A 14,359-nucleotide genomic window follows, 5' to 3' on the forward strand; every position below is an offset into this window, starting at 1 on the left:
TGGATGGTATAAACGTGGTGGAAATGGTCTTATTGGTCCCATTATCGAAGGTGGTATTCACCTAGACATTTACTATAACATTTGTATATACTTATGTCATGTATAATTTTTTTTATATTATCAAATGTGTTTTCAATAATAATGAAAATATGTGTCATGGTTCAATTAAAAAAATTAAGTTAAATACTACATATTAAATTTTTTTGTATTCTTTTATTACTTTATGATATTTCTTATATTAATCTTTTGTATTACATATATAACAATCAATTTTAATTTAATATGTTTAATTTCATCTGACACTACAAATCCACTTTGCTGAAAAATCCTAATTACTGAATCAAACTTGTCAATATTTATGTTAGTTCTCACTATGGTTCTTATTATGAAGTCTTAAGTATAAAAAATATCACTTGAACACTATCGAAAACACAGATATGAACACATCAGCAATATATCAATGAATTTCATTAATAAAAAACCTTCTGCTTATCAATATTTTCTAATCTTCCAAGATGTTTATCTTCTATGATGATACTCCTCGTCTCATGATAAAATAAGTTTAATTAAATTAATCTACTATTCCAAACAAATATAATTAGAATTACACTTTCATATAGAGTTATTTTTACTATCTAAAATACAGATAGTGTAATATGCATATTTCCATAAAGATATCGCTGTTCCCTGTACAAGACTTTCAATAATTTTTTGATTTTACAAAGCAGATTATGTTCCTAATGTAATTATAATAATACAAAAATGATATATTTTTTAAGTAAATAATCTTCAAGTTAAATAAAAAAATATCTGATTTCAGGTATTAATCTTTTTCTTTGAATAAACATAAAGTAATGTAATAGTTTACCACTTTTTCTTATTATGATTACATCCTCAGGGTTAATAATGTCCTGTTGCAATTCACTTATTTGTCCTTTCACAGGTATATTTCTAGGAATATCTACTTTTATACAATGAAGTTCTTTTTCACTTATTGGAGTGTCTTCTAGATCTTTGAATAGAGATGTTGTACCACATCAAATATCTGACCTAAATATTAAAATTCATATGTATCAATTGAAACTAAATCAAAAATTAATTAAACCCTCTCTGAATATAAATATTGTTTAAATCAAGCTGCATTCATATATGTAATAAGTATACTTACTTCTCTGGTATAGCTGGTGATTTAGAATTTGTAGCTTTAGCATTTTTTATACATACATTTTCTAAAGATCTATCCCTAGTTCTACTTTTACTATTATTTTCCTCCACTAATCTTCCTCTGCTGTGACTTGCATCTTTTTCACGGGCACGATTTAATTCATACTCTAATATCATTTTTTGTCTTAATCTTCCATGTTCTCTTTCTCTTTTTTGCTGAATTAACCATTGTTACCTTCATCTGTATCTTCTTTCCTTCAATCTTGAATATAATTGATTATTATGATCGTCTTTGCGTAATTCCTTTTGTCTCTCATCATTACTTCCAAGACTAGAACTCCTCTTCATTTCTATAAAAAAAATATATGTAACATAGGCTTATCACTATTAAATCTATTACTATTCTCTAACATTTTATTATTAATCTCATATAAAGATTTTATCTGTAGTAAAGATAATCTAAAATTTAATTAACCAATAAGTAGAATTCAGTTCCATCAATGCTAAATATTATATTAATATTGATCAAATGATACTCTCAACTAGATTTTTATTCAATTATATTAATAATCCTGTTTTTACATAACTAATTAAAAAAGTTAAGTCTGTCTATAATATATTAATAGCAATATTCAGTATTATATCCCTTCAAACCTAACAGTTCTCAGTATAAAATCCATATTATTTTCTTTGCAATACTTAATATTATATCCACATAATAATTAAATAAAACTGCATCTTTTTTATTATACTAACATTAATTTCTTAGCAATACTCAGTACTATACGGACATTAAACAAAATAGCAGTACTTAGAACTATATCCACATTATATATATTGCAATACTCGATACTATATATGTAATACTCAGTACTATATCCACATTAAATAAAACACAGTACTCTCTATTATATCCATATTATTTGTATCACAATACTCAATACTATATATGCGATACTCAGTACTATATCCACATTAAATAAAACACAGTACTCTCTATTATATCCATATTATTTGTATCACAATACTCAATACTATATATGCAATACTCAGTACTATATCCACATTAAATAAAACACAGTACTCTCTATTATATCCATATTATTTGTATCACAATACTCAATACTATATATGCAATACTCAGTATTATCTCCACATTAAATAAAACACAATACTCTATTATATCCATATTATTTGTATCACAATACTCAATACTATGTATGCAATACTCAGTACTATATCCACATTAAATAAAACACAGTACTCTCTATTATATCCATATTATTTGTATCACAATACTCAATACTATATATGCAATACTCAGTACTATATCCACATTAAATAAAACACAGTACTCTCTATTATATCCATATTATTTGTATCACAATACTCAATACTATATATGCAATACTCAGTATTATCTCCACATTAAATAAAACACAATACTCAATACTATATATGCAATACTCAGTACTATATCCACATTAAATAAAACACAGTACTCTCTATTATATCCATATTATTTGTATCACAATACTCAATACTATATATGCGATACTCAGTACTATATCCACATTAAATAAAACACAGTACTCCCTATTATATCCATATTATTTGTATCACAATACTCAATACTATATATGCAACACTCAGTACTATATCCACATTAAATAAAACACAATACTCTATTATATCCATATTATTTGTATCACAATACTCAATACTATATATGCAATACTCAGTACTATATCCACATTAAATAAAACACAGTACTCTCTATTATATCCATATTATTTGTATCGCAATAGTCAATACTATATATGCAATACTCAGTATTATCTCCACATTAAATAAAACACAATACTCTATTATATCCATATTATTTGTATTATAATACTCAATACTATATATGCAATACTCAGTACTATATCCACATTAAATAAAACACAGTACTCTATTATATCCATATTATTTGTATTATAATACTCAATACTATATATGCAATACTCAGTATTATCTCCACATTAAATAAAACACAGTACTCTCTATTATATCCATATTATTTGTATCACAATACTCAATACTATATATGCAATACTCAGTATTATCTCCACATTAAATAAAACACAATACTCAATACTATATATGCAATACTCAGTACTATATCCACATTAAATAAAACACAGTACTCTCTATTATATCCATATTATTTGTATCACAATACTCAATACTATATATGCGATACTCAGTACTATATCCACATTAAATAAAACACAGTACTCCCTATTATATCCATATTATTTGTATCACAATACTCAATACTATATATGCAACACTCAGTACTATATCCACATTAAATAAAACACAATACTCTATTATATCCATATTATTTGTATCACAATACTCAATACTATATATGCAATACTCAGTACTATATCCACATTAAATAAAACACAGTACTCTCTATTATATCCATATTATTTGTATCGCAATAGTCAATACTATATATGCAATACTCAGTATTATCTCCACATTAAATAAAACACAATACTCTATTATATCCATATTATTTGTATTATAATACTCAATACTATATATGCAATACTCAGTACTATATCCACATTAAATAAAACACAGTACTCTATTATATCCATATTATTTGTATTATAATACTCAATACTATATATGCAATACTCAGTATTATCTCCACATTAAATAAAACACAGTACTCTATTATATCCATATTATTTGTATCACAATACTCAATACTATATATGCAATACTCAGTACTATATCCACATTAAATAAAACACAGTACTCTCTATTATATCCATATTATTTGTATCACAATACTCAATACTATATATGCAATACTCAGTATTATCTCCACATTAAATAAAACACAATACTCTATTATATCCATATTATTTGTATCACAATACTCAATACTATGTATGCAATACTCAGTAATATATCCACATTAAATAAAACACAATACTCAATACTATATATGCAATACTCAGTACTATATCCACATTAAATAAAACACAGTACTCTCTATTATATCCATATTATTTGTATCACAATACTCAATACTATATATGCAACACTCAGTACTATATCCACATTAAATAAAACACAGTACTCTCTATTATATCCATATTATTTGTATCACAATACTCAATACTATATATGCAATACTCAGTACTATATCCACATTAAATAAAACACAGTACTCTCTATTATATCCACATTATTTGTCTTACAATACTCAATTCTATATACACATGAAATTAAAAGGCAATACTTCTAGTACTATATCCATATTATTTTTGTAGAAATACTCAATACTATATTCATATTACATGAAATGCAATACTTTCTATTATATCAGCATTATTTATATAACAATACTCAATACTATATATGTAATATTTGATACTATTTCCATATTAAGTAAAACAGTATTTCCTATTATATCCATATTATTTGTATTACAATACTCAATTCTATATACACATGAAATTAAAAGGCAATACTTCTAATACTATATCCATATTATTTTTATAGAAATACTCAATACTATATTCATATTACGTGAAATGCAATACTTTCTATTATATCAGCATTATTTGTATAACAATACTCAATACTATATATGTAATATTTGATACTATTTCCATATTAAGTAAAACAAAGTACTTTCTATCATATCCACATTATTTGTATTATAATACTCAATACTATGTACACATTAAATTAAAAAGCAATACTTTTAGTATTATATCCATATTATTTTTGTAGAAATACTTAATATTATATCCACATTAAATAAAATGCAATAGTTCCAGTATTATATCCATATTATTCTTGTTGCAATAATTAATATTATATAAATATTAAATAGAAAGAAATCATTCGCAATATATTATGTATATTTAAAATACAATCCTAACTAAATAACAAAACAAAGAAACTACTAAATTTACTTTATTAATCATATCCATATTAAAGAATGGTATATAGCACCATTCGACTATTCAAATTCATAGTTGCAATAAAATGCTTTGAATTGTACCTATATTAGTGTAATGATATTTCTTATATTTGATAGCATTTAATAATATTATATCTGATATCACATATCTATATATTAAAGAATGAGAAAAAAAATATAACATCACATATAAAAATAAATGCAATTTAAATTGTATAATAACATAAACTACCGCATAGACGCCAATATGGAAATACGTATTTGCTCTGTCGCTCATAAACCAATTAAATAAAATATATTACCTATATTAAAAAGTTCAATGAATCGAAGATTGATCTATAGTATAATTCAATTGTTTACTCATTTTAATTTTACCTTCATTGGTTCCAAATAAAATAATAATCTTCTTTGAAGAATAATCTTTTTTGCAACACAAAACAAGATTTCGACATTTTTCTAGCTACCCAAGTAAGAAGTTAAAGATGGCGGAAAACATTGTTGCCACTACTCTGCGACCGATGATATTAGTGTGAGATTGCATGATGCAACTAATTATAATTTTCTATTAACCAATGAGCAATTTTCTATCACCAAGTTAGCCTATTTTACTTCTTTTTTTTTTGAAGAGGTTTTCTAAAATATCTTTTTTTTTATTCGTTTTTATTTCATAGCTAAATACTTTAATAATAATAAATCCATGTATATATTTGTATATTTAAAAAAGAAACTGTTGTATGTTTACATATTAAATATACAATCAAACAGAGCTACCATTGGCTAATCACGAGACTTTTGATTGGTTGCCTAGACATAGTTGTCCAATTGTGAATGAATAATGTATCGATACGCCGCATACTATCGTTTTATGTATGTACCATCTGTATAAAAGTCTACAAGTATAAATAATATTTCTAAATAATAATTTTTTTGTGGAATATTGTGATTTAATGAAGAATTATATTAATTTTCTATTTTTTTTTGTCAAAATTAATTACGTTACAGTATCCAATAACATTTTCAAGAATAAACATTTACCATGGATTTTAGGAAGCTTCTATAAATATGTAAATATATAGAATACAGTCTTAATGATTAAGCGAATAAAACGATGAAAATATAGCAAAATGGATGACGATATACGTACATTGTGGTGTGGAAATTTAAGTGACAAAGTCACAGAAAGTATTCTTTACGAGTTATTTTTACAGGTTAATTCTTGTTTTACTTGTATAAATAACAAGAGTACTAGAAAAGATATAGTACAGACTTATTTATATAATATACATATATGTAATATAAATCTGTAATTTATTTATTGTCATAGGGTGGTCCAATACAAAGAGTTGCCATTCCTAGAGATCGTGATGGAAAGCAAAGAACTTACGGATTTATAACGTATAAACATGTAAGTTCTGTATCATATGCTTTAGACCTTTTTAATGGAACAAAATTATTTAATCGGACCATTAATATGAAAACAAGAAATAACATAGAGTTACCGCAAGTAGAAAAACAAAAACAGGAACACATTTATAATTTGAATCATCTACTTCATTTGGGTCAGCAAACGTTTATAGGAAACTTTGTGCCAAATATAGGTTCAGATATGCTTCCTACGAATGTAGTACAAAATACAGTTGTATATACTGGCAAAATTGATACTCATCGTGATGATAGACATTCTAGAAGTTATCATCCTTATCATCGTGATCATGAAAGTAATAAACATGATCACCATAAAGATCATAAATCCTATAAAAATAGAAGTAATAGTAGTCATTCGAGTGATTATTCAAAACACAGTAATTATAAAAATAGTAGAAGACATTATCATTAATAATTAAAAATATAAATTTAATAAAATGACGAAAAGGTATTTACTTTTTCTTTAATGGGATATATTTATTTAAAAAAGAGAGTATTTTTCTTAATATAAAAATTAAACTTCTAATATAATAATTTAGTTGCTTTAAGTCTTGAATTATTATTACTATTCTTGATTGGTGACATTTTGAAAGAAGAAAATTCTGCTTTTAATTTAAATAAATACATCTTTTCGATTATTCTTTTTTTTTTTTTTTTAATTATAAAAAATATTTAGATTTAATCATAATATTAAAAATGGTTAATAATCATAATATCATTTGTACAAGCATATATGTAAACTGTTATTATAATCAAGTAAATAAACTAAAGAATTATTTCTATAAAACTAAAATATAAACATAATAAGTAGGAAGATTTACCTGTAGAATATATCTTAAACATCATTTTTGTTATTAAGAATAACAAAAACTCTTATGGCAAAAATGTAATTATTTTTATGTTATTACGTTTTTCTCAATAACCTGCAACTTTAATTTTAAAGATATTTTTCTTATTTTTAAAAACAAGAAATATATTACAGATAAAAATAATGACATTGATTGAAAACATTCAAATTATTATGGATAACAAAATCTATTGCAAATATTAAATGTATAACATAGCAGAGATGTATTATTATTATTATGTCCGAAATTATGCAATTGTTTATTTTTTATCTGTTTCAAAATATCAACAGCCTTTTTTGCCATCATTATGAGAGCAGCATTTATATTGCCGCTAGGTAGAGATGGCAGTACTGATGCATCCACAACATATAAATTTCTTATATTATATACCCTATAATAAATTTTTATTTCTTAATAAAATCATCACAACTAAATTAATATAAAGTGGATTTTTTTAATAGTTTGAGTCGTTAATGAATAATTACTTTTAAAAATACATATTAAAAAGTAATTAATCTCTCAGTTACCTGAATGATGTATCAACAACATCTCCCATACGACATGTACCTGCAGGATGATAAGCAGTTAATGATAAATACCGTATATAGCATTCCCAATATTCTAAGGAATCAAATTCATTAGCCTCACAGCCTGGAAAAGATTTTTTGTAAAGAGATGCACCTAGCTGTTTCATGGCATTTGTGTTAATGAGTTTCTTCAAATATTGTATACCTGTAAAATGCATAATGTATTTATTATATGGTAAATAATAAATTCATTAATTAATCGGTTATCACACATTATCATTACCATCTATAAGCGTATCAATGTCGTATTTATTAGACAGATATTTTGGATCAATTAAAAGTTCATCGGAAGGATCGTTACTACGAAGTTTTACTTCTCCTAAACTTTTTGGATGTAACAAAACAGGTGCAATTGTTATAACATTATCATTCTCTAAAGGTGAGAAATATTTATCATACACCTATTAAAATATGATATATATTATAAATCTATATTATTTATATGTATTAGTTTTAATTGATATTTTCCTAATTAAGCTCAAATTGCAAATTTTAAACTATATTATGACCTCGTCAGAAATTCCCATTGCTTTTTTGAGAACTATGCCATAGTCAGTAGATATACCAAGAGGTAGTATCATTAATTGTAAATCTGGTTTTGAGGATTTATTCTTTTGTAAAGTACTATGAAACGTTCCTAAAACTTCAATACCTGAGGATGTCCATGGTCCTAAAATGTTAATACTAGATGTATGTAGTATTTTTTTTTCTTTCACTATATTATAGTTATTTACCTTTACCAAAAAAGAAATAATTTAATAGTGCCATAGGATTAAGAGCGTTAGTCATACTGAAAGATAAATTCGTCTTGAGTCTTACTAAATCAATACCAGTAAGAACATGATCCATTAAATTTTGACCTACTGGCAAGTCATTAATCACTTTGATCTAATAAATTATGCCGTTTTTATATTAGAATATTAATTTTCAATAACTTTGAAAAACATTAATTTCTAAAGTAAATTTAACAAAAATTTACATTCATATCCTTTAAATGTTTTTCCGGGCCTATTCCAGAAAGCATCAGTAATTTTGGACTACCAATCACACCAGCACTAACGATGACACCATTGTTTGCTGTGATATTGAAAGTTTTACCAAATTTTGTAAATTGTATTCCTGTTGCCTTTTTTGAATTTATTAAAACCTATTAAAAAATATATATATATATACACACATTTTTTTATATCGAATTGAGATATATAGTTTATACATATTAAATATAATAAACATACTTTATCAACTCGTGTATGAGTAATAATGTCCAAAGTATGTTGATATTTTCCATATAACATGTTATCTGTACTCCATCTTTTTCCATTATCAGCAAATAATTGAACCTTCATGAAACCTAAATTAATGAGCTTATAGATATTCTTACAGATTTTATGATTAATTGTTTAATAAAATATAATAGCACCTGTATCTAAAGCTTCATTTATGTTACTAATTTTACCATCGATTTCCACTATACTCTTTAATATTGCATTAACAAGATCAGTATGCCATCTTGATTCTTGTATTTTTACTGAATCATTTTTTCCAATTATATAATCTATAAGAAAATGGTATAAAAATATTAATAGTGTAAACATGTAGAATGTGATACAAAAATACATAAAGTTATATTATTTAAATACCATTAAAATCAGGGAACCACTTGGCATAATCTTGAGGATGTCCACGTACATATGTCATATAATTTAATCTGCTCGTTCCACCAAGAATCTTTCCCATTGGCCATTTACATTGCTATAAATGAACACATCATTAGATATTAATACAAAATATTATGATTTGTGTTATCTACATACATTGTTTTTCAAAGCTTTACAAGCATTATGCTGAGGTACAGTAATATATTGCCAATCATATATACTATTTTGTAATAATGGTGACAATAACGGTATATCTAAAAACGGTGGTGCTGTACCACCAGCTTCTACTAATAATACACTTTGTCCATTCTCTGCTAATCTTGCAGCAATAACTGCACCAGAAGTTCCAGCTCCAACTGCAAAATAAACAATTATGAAATGAATATGAAATATTATCTTATTGTAATTATTTGTTTTATTATAAAATAGTATAATGTATAATACATAAAACATACCAACTATATAATCATAATTCGATTTAAAGGCGTTAAATGAAAACAACTGTCCAAACACATCCCAAAAATAGGCTAAGTTAATATAACTTCTGAATAAAAATAGTAATGTACCACTTGTTATAAATATTAAATATTTTAGAATTAACATTTTCTTTCCCTAATTATATTTTAAAATTATTTATAAATTTATTGTAAATATACAATATTCATACGTTTAATAACACGTTTGGCTCTCTGCATTGATTTCTTTGAAAACGATCTACATAATTCTAACCTATATATTCTAACAGATACGTGGACAAGATATTTATCTGATTCTAGGGAATATATTTAAACTAGAAAATGAAACATTTTTTAATTATAATTCTAAAAAATATAAATAAAACCTATTGTCTAAAACAAATAATGTAATATTTTCAATATTTACTTCATGTATCAATGCGATTAGAAATATTTAAATCTTCAAATACTCATGTTTACTTTTCATTTCATTTTTCACTGCAGAAACAAAGATCCACTTGAAACATTAGAAAAGGGAATAAGGAGATAATTCTGAAAGATAAGACAATATAGCATAACTTCAAATAAGTATTTTATAAAAAATATATATATAAGAACATCATCATTAAATTTCATTGTTAATCGACACAAAAAATCTTATCTAGTCATGATTTTCATACAGATAAACAACACATGTCATGTAACAGGAACTTTTAAAATAATATCAGTAAGAAGAGATTTAAATTTAACAAACTTTTTTTTAAACTCAAGACCACAACCTTTTGACAATCTGAAATCTACCAATAATTTATTATCCATTTCAACAACATTTGCTTTGAACACTAGAGGCATATTTCTTTTGTCAACAGTTGATATAGTGATCTGAAAGAATATTATTTACATTTCATAAAAAGACTGTTGTGTGGAAAAAAATAACATAAAATAATATTAATTACTACTTACAACGCGAAAATCATTAATACGGTAAGTATAACTCTCATATTGTAAACAGTTCAATAATCTTTTTACTGTCATTTCGAAGTCTGTTGTCACAAAAAATCTAGTCATACGTCTTACAAGTTGTTGGAAAGGTGTTTGCTGAAATACATATAATATAAATTGTATTATTCATATTTATGTGAACCAATATACATAATATATATATGCACATTGATTTAACATATAAACTTACTTGACTTGCATGAGCAGTACATTGCATTGGTTGAGTACAAAGTAGCAAATCTTCAATGTGAGCAGGTTGAGAAAATGAGAAACCTGACCGTTCATCTAATCTCATATTCCCAATATTTACATTTTCTTCTCCAACTAAGTCAGGTTGTGATAAACAAGATCTTGATGGATTTTCCCCATCTACTTGAGTACAGTTTCTAGCAGGCACACTATATCTACTATTTAAATCATCTGCAGCAAAAAATATGAAATATCACTTTTATTTTTATTATATCAGATTAGAGTAGTTTATATTATTACTTTATATCACACTTATTTTAAAAATTTTATTCTTCATGAAAATACTTCGCTTGGACGTTTATGCCAATGCTCTTTGCTTTGGTAATCTAGCTTTATGACCATTGATTAAAATCATAGAGCTGTATTACCAAAGAAAAGGCAATAGCTTTTTATCATATTGGTATTATTGTGAAAGATGAACACATTTGTAATTATATTGCTGAAAAAAGAACAATATCAGTGATAGGTATGGAATTGTATATGAACGCATATATTTTAGCCAATATAGAAACATAAGAGAATTATCTCTTTCGAATTTCGAATACTTACATTCATAAACAAAAAGAGAAAAGCTGTAGAAACAGATGTCCACACAGTTAGGTACCAAGCAGCTTTGGGTAATTTTGTATATGCTCAAAGTCACTCAGTACCTGACTAAGTAAACACTGATGCATTTTATAATGTAGTTCAAGCGACGATAAATATAAGCATTTGAAAAATAATTTATTACTAATAGAAAATCTAATTATCACACATACCTTTTTGGAGTTGCAGAAGAAACCATCGATGATTTTTAATCTCTTTTATTGTATATCTAGTAGATGGTACGTGTGCAAGGATTTTTTTGATTAAAGATAATTCTAAGTTATCCAATTTTTTCCATGGTGTAAGTGACATGTATTTTCCATTCCTCCATGCCATATACTCTGGACATTCTGCCAAGGATTGATCCCAAGGCAGTTCTATATTTCAGAGATGGACCAGTTAAAAACTAAGGAATGTAAGCTACGCATTAGAAGTTTTATTTAATTCAAACTAAAAGGCACATTGATCTATGAGTGATAAATATTAACGATCTTCCTTATTCGTTTATAATTTACAATGCCAAATATACAGGAATTAAATATAATAATAATATATAAAACAACATAAGTGAAATAAAATGTAATACTTACCTCCACAAAGCAAGGACACCAGAATTATACCACAAGACCATATATCAGCAGGCTCAGCATAATAAGCCTGCACAAGAACTTCCGGTGCCACATACGGTAATGTTCCACATTTTTTTTCTAAAGTACGTTCTTTTCCTTGTACACGATAAATGGTTGCTAATCCAAAATCAGTAATTTTTAAATTATCGTTATCATCTAATAATAAATTTTCTGGTTTAAGATCTCTATGTGCAACTCCTCGACTATGCAGATATTCAACTGCATTAATTAATTGTTTAAAATATCTCTGAGCTTCATAGGTCGGCATACCAATGTCTGGTTCTGTTAAAAAGGATAGAAAAATGATCTTTTCTTTTACAATTACATAAAAACATATATAAATAAAACATTAATGTTATACCAATTCTATCGTAAAGTTCTCCACCAGAAGCATACTCTAAAAATATATATTCCATAGTTGGTTCACTACGTTTTCCAAAAAACTGTATAATATTAGGATTTGACAACATTCTATGAATAGTAGTTTCTTTTCTCACACATTGTCGAGCATCTGGATGTTTTTGTACATCTATCATTTTCATGGCAACAGCTTCGCCCGTAGCTTTATTTATAACTAACTTAACTCTGAAAATATATAAAAAAAGAATTGCATTAAAAATAAAAACTTGTTTAGTTTTATAAGGATTCTAAAATGAACTAGAGAAATAGTTTACGAAGAAATGAATTCTTATATTTTTAATTCAACATTGATAAAAGCTAATAATATATTTATGACACAAAAGATTGAGTAATAGAAAAAGCTTGTTAATGTTCAATTAATATCTTATCAAATAAACGTTAGATAAATAAATAAAATATTGTATTATTTTAATACGTTTTATTATTTTTTCTTAAGAACTATGCAATGAGGATGCAATATTTAAAACGATAAATACGTACGTAAATTAAAAAAGAAAAAGAAATGAAAGAAGAAAATATATAATTAAATTTTAAATATAAAATTTGTAAATACAAATGAAAACGTTTTTATCGTTTAATATAGAAAATAATATTACTTACTCGCCATAAGCACCTTCTCCTAATGTGTGTCCTAAAATCCAACCTTCCACAAATTCCGTCATTTTGCTTCAGCATGCCTCTATAACGGGGTGACGATCTTAATCTGTACAGTTGTAATATTTATCAAAATTTAAATACATGTAGTATATCGTTGTAACGGTTTTTCATTTTAATATGGCATTTCTTAACGTTTCCTTCAAATTTTATTTCAATGATTCGTAAAGTCATTTACATTAAGCTTTGATTTCGGCTAGAACGATAAAATTCAAAACACGTGGTTATAAAACGGTAAGAAGGAATTCAAAACATTAATTTTGTTAAGAAAGTATTATACATAAAGAATAATTGTTTAATATTTTTATTAATGATTAATCAATGTTTGTTTAATTCAAATAAATATATGCGGTTATTAATAGTAAGCATATAAAAACGATCACCAATCGATGTACAAACCAATATAGACTTTCTTCGGAACACCGTAGAAATTAACACCATCGTGCAATCGGCGTTGCTAGCCAGAAATATTTCTTCTCCTATCAGATGGCGCTTTGGAAATTTTTGGCTGGTTAGAATTTTTAAATTGTGATCATTGGTCGTTGAGGATGTGGCACTTTCAATATCTCGGATAAAGGTCCTAGTAGTTTAAAACTAATTTTAAATCAATCAAAGGGATTGAAAAGAACTATTGAGGATTTGATACAAGGAGGAAATTTAAATAATAAATGATACATAAACAATGG

The 14,359-nt window shown here is 25.6% G+C and overlaps 3 protein-coding genes across 8 annotated transcripts; 1 reads left to right on the forward strand and 2 right to left on the reverse strand.

The window, feature by feature from the left end:
* Positions 1–193: 193 nt before the first annotated feature.
* LOC127070044 (glucose dehydrogenase [FAD, quinone]-like) lies at positions 194–10,713 on the reverse strand. Of its 3 annotated transcripts, XM_051007843.1 has the most exons (15): positions 10,135–10,514; positions 9,836–10,035; positions 9,662–9,773; positions 9,442–9,576; positions 9,257–9,372; positions 9,001–9,168; positions 8,756–8,909; positions 8,531–8,691; positions 8,245–8,422; positions 7,962–8,166; positions 7,408–7,825; positions 5,537–6,913; positions 1,400–1,514; positions 1,169–1,331; positions 194–1,050 (listed from the first exon to the last, which is right to left on the reverse strand). In XM_051007843.1, exons 1-11 carry the CDS (start codon positions 10,280–10,282, stop codon positions 7,606–7,608), a joined length of 1,797 nt encoding a protein of 598 aa, XP_050863800.1. In that variant the 5' UTR covers positions 10,283–10,514; the 3' UTR covers positions 194–1,050; positions 1,169–1,331; positions 1,400–1,514; positions 5,537–6,913; positions 7,408–7,605. The 3 variants fall into 3 exon arrangements, with proteins under 3 accessions (XP_050863800.1, XP_050863801.1, XP_050863799.1); XM_051007844.1 differs by lacking the exon at positions 10,135–10,514 and adding an exon at positions 10,615–10,713 and having other exon boundaries at positions 1,169–1,514; XM_051007842.1 differs by having other exon boundaries at positions 1,169–1,514.
* LOC127070052 (RNA-binding protein 7) lies at positions 6,084–7,201 on the forward strand. Of its 2 annotated transcripts, none has more exons than XM_051007862.1 (2): positions 6,084–6,225; positions 6,486–7,201. In XM_051007862.1, exons 1-2 carry the CDS (start codon positions 6,109–6,111, stop codon positions 6,996–6,998), a joined length of 630 nt encoding a protein of 209 aa, XP_050863819.1. In that variant the 5' UTR covers positions 6,084–6,108; the 3' UTR covers positions 6,999–7,201. The 2 variants fall into 2 exon arrangements, with proteins under 2 accessions (XP_050863819.1, XP_050863820.1); XM_051007863.1 differs by having other exon boundaries at positions 6,224–6,369; positions 6,486–7,197.
* Positions 10,705–14,282, reverse strand: LOC127070048 (serine/threonine-protein kinase grp). Of its 3 annotated transcripts, none has more exons than XM_051007851.1 (8): positions 14,073–14,282; positions 13,620–13,722; positions 12,961–13,184; positions 12,561–12,881; positions 12,144–12,347; positions 11,327–11,556; positions 11,098–11,232; positions 10,705–11,016 (listed from the first exon to the last, which is right to left on the reverse strand). In XM_051007851.1, the coding sequence occupies exons 2-8, from the start codon at positions 13,679–13,681 to the stop codon at positions 10,831–10,833; spliced, it is 1,362 nt and encodes a 453-aa protein (XP_050863808.1). In that variant the 5' UTR covers positions 13,682–13,722; positions 14,073–14,282; the 3' UTR covers positions 10,705–10,830. The 3 variants fall into 3 exon arrangements, with proteins under 3 accessions (XP_050863808.1, XP_050863807.1, XP_050863806.1); XM_051007850.1 differs by lacking the exon at positions 14,073–14,282 and adding an exon at positions 13,954–13,970 and having other exon boundaries at positions 13,620–13,869; XM_051007849.1 differs by lacking the exon at positions 14,073–14,282 and having other exon boundaries at positions 13,620–14,066.
* Positions 14,283–14,359: the final 77 nt, after the last annotated feature.

This window comes from Vespula vulgaris, chromosome 17, assembly GCF_905475345.1.
Source record: "Vespula vulgaris chromosome 17, iyVesVulg1.1, whole genome shotgun sequence".
NCBI classification, from domain to species: Eukaryota; Metazoa; Arthropoda; class Insecta; order Hymenoptera; family Vespidae; genus Vespula; species Vespula vulgaris.